The sequence below is a fragment of the Pelophylax lessonae genome, assembly GCF_965119305.1.
Source record: "Pelophylax lessonae genome assembly, chromosome: 8".
In the NCBI taxonomy this organism is placed as follows: domain Eukaryota; kingdom Metazoa; phylum Chordata; class Amphibia; order Anura; family Ranidae; genus Pelophylax; species Pelophylax lessonae.
This window is the reverse complement of record NC_138775.1, coordinates 237,195,475-237,201,474: the sequence shown is the minus strand read 5'-3', so window position 1 is coordinate 237,201,474 and position 6,000 is coordinate 237,195,475. Positions and strand designations below refer to the sequence as shown.

The following is a 6,000-nucleotide window of genomic DNA, read 5'->3' as shown; positions in this document are numbered from 1 at the left end:
GTAGTGACGCTCCCCATCCAACCTGATGGAGCTTAAGAGGTCCAGCAAAGGAGAATGGGAGAAACTGCCCACAAATAGGTGGGCCAAGCTTGTAGCATCATACTCAGACAGACTTGAGGCTGTAATTTGTGCCAAAGGTGCTTCAACAAAGTATTGGGCAAAGGCTGTGAATACTTATGCACATGTGTTTTTTTTATTTTTTTTTTATTTTTAATACAATGAGGAAAATAATGAATTGAATCCATTTTGGAATAAAGTTGTAACATAACAAAATGTGGAAAAGTGAAGAGCTGTGACTACTTTCCGGATTCATGTAGCTGATGGGAGATCTAAAGGAGATTGTACAATCAAATTGTAATATGTATGGTCACCTTAAGGGAATAAATAGGTGGTGGTATAGTAATGAGTGCGGTATGGTCCAGACTGGTAATACACACCCTATCACATGCTTTTCTGTGATGCAAAAACACAGAGAATGATGAGAGCTGATCTATAGGAAGTAATGCAACCAGAAAGAATATTTGAAAACTTAGACAGAAGCATGAAATTTAAAACTTTTTGTTGATGGGGTAAAGATAAGAACATTGGGATTGCTGGGCCAGAAATGATTTTACAAAAGGATTCTATTTTTTATGAAAGGCGAAATTCTGCCCAAAAAGGTGAACTTAGCCTTAAAAGTGTTACTAAACCCACAACATTAAAATCAGCCTGTATTTGCAGCAAAGCATGCTTGTTATTCTCTTTTCTGATAGAACAGAGCATTGGGGGCACTTTGCACATGCTCAGTTTGGTGTATATTGCCATATTGCCAGAGGTTTTTTGTTTTTTTGGGATGGTGCATGTGATCAGCATAGGGCCAATCAGCCTTGTCCAGGCAGAGGGTCGGGAGTCATGCATCCCACTCATAGGACAGTCAGAGGAGAATAAAAACTACTCCTACAAGCTTTAACCAGACACTGATAGAAGCCAAAATACTGCAGATGAGAAAAGGTATTTAGCAGTTTATATTTACTAAAATAATTGCATTTCCATGTTCTGTGTACTGTGGGAGACCAGATATAGTGAATGCAGGCTCCTGGGTTTAGTAACGCTTTAAGCCTGCATCTGGCAGAAGTTGTAGTCATTTTATGAACAAACTATGGGCTTAAATTAAGGACTAGTCACTAGTGGGATTCTGTTTTTCTTTATTTTAGTGTTCCTCCAAAACTGATTTTTATCCCAGCTTGACACAAAGTATGCAATATTTCAGGATGATTTTAAAACATCTAAAATTGTAACTTTTTTTTTATTCAGAAACCATCCAGAGGGATGGAGGCCATGAATAAGAAACTGGGAGCAGTGAAACTATCTAAGGTCACTTTTCGAGCAACAAACAGAGATGTAGATCCTGCCACAGTAAAAGAGGTAAGATCGCTTATTAGTCCCAGGTAATGTGCTAATAATGATACAGGTGTGTAAGAGTTACAGGTAAGATGCAGTCAGTCAAAGTAAAGATTTACCATGGAAATACATGCAGTGGAAAAGCCAACCTGGCAATGCTGATGTCCAGGCATAGAGATCTGGGCAATACATCAACTATTGTATGTAGCAAGTTTTCCAGGCCTATGGCCTGATGTGGGTCTGCCATCAGTACCGGTTACCTCTCCAGCCCATGTGAGCTGTGACCCTGGGTGTGAAAACGGGAGCAGCGACAACTCCGGCATCTTTGTTTGTGGTTTTTTTATTGAAAAAAAGGGGATGGGAGAAGGGAATGAGCGGGATACTCCTTTAGGCTCCAACTAATTACATTTGGGACTTTGCTTCTGGAAAATGCCCGTGCCAGCCAAAGCTCACTAACACTGAGAACACTCTGTAAAACAATGGAAGTGCTGAATCCTCGACTTGTAGTCCAAAAGATCCAGGACTGAGAACTGTAGAACTTCTGACACTGCTGTACTGCAAAAGTCACTGAATACTTTCCCCCGCCTTGCCTGGCTTGAGGTAGTATGATGTAGAATTCTGTATGGCTGCAACTATAACTGACACTCTCTGTACAATTCAGGGCCCAACTGCAGGTGCCCCCTTTGTCCTTGAACTTTTCAGTGACTGGTTTAGGCGCTCAGAGGTCAAAGGTCAAAGAGTTCATATAGATATAAGCTGAAACAATGGCAGATAAAAGTGTTGATGTACACAGGTGGGGCAAAAACGCTTTTATCCTTACGTTAATGTAAGTTACTACTTATTTATGTCATAATAAATCATAATCTTGCACTCAAGTGGCGCTCTTCCCTCCTCTTTGAACTCTTCAGTATCCACTAACTATGTACCCCCTATGTAACTTCATAGTCCTCAACCCAGGTACCCCCTTTACGGCTAGCTTAAACTGGATCCCAGAACCTCCTCCGGAGTGGTCCCCTCTAACTTCAGGCAGACCCCCAAGGGCAATCCGCAGTACTCACGACCTGTGTCCTGGGACTGGACCCCTCTCTCGCCCTCCACAGGCTCTCAGCACACCGGATCCCCTCAGCTCAATTCAGGACTCTCTCTGGATACTCAGGCGACACCCCGAGATATCCACCTTCCTCTGACAGGAGGAGAGACAGCCGCACTCTCCATCCTGGGACTCTGCTCCCGCCAAAGACATTGCGCCACGCACTTCCCCCCCAAACTTATACCCACTCCCAGAATCCTTTGCAGCATAATCTGCCTTCTGGAGTAGTTACAAGCTGGGATGTGTCCCCTGATTGGGCTTCCCACACTGCCCTATGAGACGCCTGTCACAGGAGCCAGTGGGGATACTTCTCCCCTCAGCAGGCACATCTGGAAGCCCTGACACCCTACTAAATAAATCACAGCGCTGCTGTTATGCAGATAAGGCCCATAATACATTTACCTAGCACCTACCTGTAGGGTGCTACATGTACAAAGAGGATTTTCAGTATATAGTGCTCCCACTACCCGGTTCTCTGGCATAATGGATGGTATCATAACTCATGGGCAGCAGGCACCCTATCATGGCTCTGGCTGGCATGGCACAGTCACAGTGTGTCACATAACATGACTGCTGGGTGCGGATTTTGTTAACTTATCGGTCATAAGTCCACCATCAGCACCCAGCAGCCATGTCATGTGACACAATGTGACAGAGCCAGCCAGAGCCATGATAGAGTGCCTGCTGCTTGTGAGTTATCATAATGCCGATGATCTTAACCAGTTGCAGATCATTTTAGAGCAGATTTACTGCTACAGGGCAGTCGTGCTGTGCAGAATCATCTATATATACGTGATCCTGCATTTCTGGGTATCGGAGCTGATCAGCGGGTCCGGAGGACTCGATGTCTGCCGGTACCCGCGGATCATTCTGTAAACAGGCAGACTGTAAGTCTGCCTATGTAAACAAGGCAGATCACCATTTTGTCTATATGGAAGACATTAATCCTGTGTTCCTGCAAATAGGGACAGGGATCTAAGCCTTCCCTTAGCAAAAACCCCTTCCCTGCATATGTTTAGAGCAGATTACTATATTAGTGCTACTGGTTCCCAAAAAGTGTTAAAAGTGTCACTTTTTGACCCACTATAAGTCGCTAATTGCTGCCATTACTTAAAAAAAAAAAAAAAAAATATGTCCCCGGATTTCATTTTAAAAATATGGTCACCTTATGCTATTATAAATAATGAAATATATGCAACCTAATAAAGATAAGATGTATCACCATTCCAGTGAGCATTGAGTAAAATCTTAGTTCTCTTGAAGAACTACAAGTACTGCTGGTATCCAAACTTCCAGGTATGTTACATACTTGTTCACACACTGGGATTACTCCTGCTTTAAAATGAACACATTAAGTAGACATCCTATCTTAAATGTATGTAACTGTATTTTTTTCTTTTTCATAATGGAACTTCTTTGTCTATTGTAAATTTAAACTTTTTTCTATATATGAAAATCTAAATAAAACAAAATTGAAACAAAAGTGCTTGTAAAGGCACAATCTTTTTTACCTTCAGGAATTCTATGCCTGAAGGTAAAAAAACGTTCTGTGTGCAGCTCCATCCCAGCCCCCTCTAATACTTACCTGAGCCCCCTCTTGATCCAGCAATGTCCACTAGAGCCTTACCTCTCCAGGGACTTGCACTCCTGATTGGCTTTTGTCAATCACAGCAAGTGAGCCAATCAGGAGATGGAGGGGGCAAGACCGAGACACGGCTTTGTGTGAATGGACACACAGAACCGTGGGTCGAGAGTGCATCTTCTTGAGTGCCCCCAGAGCAAGCTGCTTGCTGTGGGGGCAACCAGCAGGAGGGAGGAGCCAAGAGCACCAGCGTGAGACCAGAGAAGAGGAGGTGCTGGGCTGCTCTGGGTAAAACCACTACACAGAGCCAGAGGTGTATTTTGGTTTTGTGCTGCCCCAGGCAAGAGTAAAATTGTGCGCCTCCCCCATATACATTTTTCCCACTCATTTTTTAATGGATGTAACCCCCTTCAAAATTGAAGGACTACAAGGCCCAGTATGAACCCCTGAGATCTCACAAGAGGGGGGTAAGAGGGGGTGGGGGAGAGAGGGTGGGTGAGGGAGGGAGAGAGAGAGGGGGGGATGAGAGAGAGGGGGGAATCGAAGAGAGAGAGAGGGGGGATGAGAGAGAGAGAGGGGGGTGAGTGAGAGATAGAGAGAGGAGGGGTGAGAGAGAGAGAGAAAGAGGGGATGAGAGAGAGGGGTGAGAGAGAGAGGGGTGAGAGAGAGAGGGGGTGAGAGAGAGAGGGGGTGAGAGAGAGAGAGGGGGGTGAGTGAGAGGGAGAGAGAGAGAGAGAGGAGGGGTGAGAGAGAAAGAAAGAGGGGATGAGAGAGAGGGGGGTGAGAGAGTAGGGGGATGAGAGAGAGGGGGGGTGAGAGAGAGAGGGGGTGATGAGAGAGAGAGGGGGTGAGAGAGAGAGATGGGGTTGAGAGAGAGAGAGGGGGTGAGAGAGAGAGGGGGGGTGAGTGAGAGGGAGAGAGAGAGAGAGGGGGGTGAGAGAGTAGGGGGATGAGAGAGAGGGGGGTGAGAGAGAGGGATGGGGTTGAGAGAGAGAGGGGGTGAGTGAGAGGGAGAGAGAGAGAGGAGGGGTGAGAGAGAAAGAAAGAGGGGATGAGAGAGAGGGGGGTGAGAGAGTAGGGGGATGAGAGAGAGGGGGGTGAGAGAGAGAGGGGGTGATGAGAGAGAGGGGGATGAGAGCAAGAGAGAGAGGGGGGATGAGAGAGGGGGATGAGAGAGTGATGAGAGCAAGAGAGAGAGAGGGGGGGTGAGTAAGAGAGAGACAGAGGGGGGTTAGAGAGAGGGGGTATGAGAGGCGGTTCTAGCAACCAATGGCCAATAGTGTCTCAGGTGGAGGGGGGTGGCTTTTTTGCTGCCCCCCTGTAAAGTGCCGCCCTAGGCCTGGGCCTTGTTGGCCTAGGCCAAAATACAGCACTGCACAGAGCAAGTAAGTATTAACACAAAACCTGCCCCTAATAGAAAGTAAATCTATAGTCACAGCATACACTTTCATTTTAGAACATCCACATTGTAATAATAATACACACATTCGTTATTTCTGACAATCCAATATTAATTTACTTGATTACTCTCCTTTCATGTTGTGAGTTCTGCCTGTCTGTTGGACATCTCTTTCCACAACTTCCCAGATTCCCTGCATGCTTTGCTTCTTCTCCTCTGCTGTTAACTTTCTATTTCTAAGGACTACATGTCCCATGGTACCTTGCTGCCTGCAAGCAGTGTATTGATTCCACCTCCTGAATCTCCTCCCCTCAACACTTCTGTAGTTCAAAGCTTGTTCTGTGAAATGTGTGACACAGTGGTGCCTACTCACAGGGCATAGTGACTATCTGACACAGAGGTGCCTACTCACAGGGCAAAATGACTATCTGACACAGCGGTGCCTACTCACAGGGCATAGTGACTATCTGAAACAGTGGTGCCTACTCACAGGGCATAGTGACTATCTGACACAGAGGTGCCTACTCATAGGGCATAGTGACTATCTGA

General features: G+C 45.8%; 1 protein-coding gene across 1 annotated transcript in view; it reads left to right on the top strand.

Moving 5' to 3' along the window:
* LOC309561909 (dynein light chain Tctex-type 5-B-like) overlaps window positions 1–6,000 on the top strand; it is a 32,755-nt gene that overhangs the window by 5,694 nt on the left and 21,061 nt on the right. The window contains exon 2 of the mRNA XM_082265972.1: window positions 1,294–1,404. Coding sequence (XP_082122098.1) covers window positions 1,309–1,404 — 96 coding nt within the window. The 5' untranslated portion in view covers window positions 1,294–1,308. The remainder of the gene's footprint in view (window positions 1–1,293; window positions 1,405–6,000) is intronic.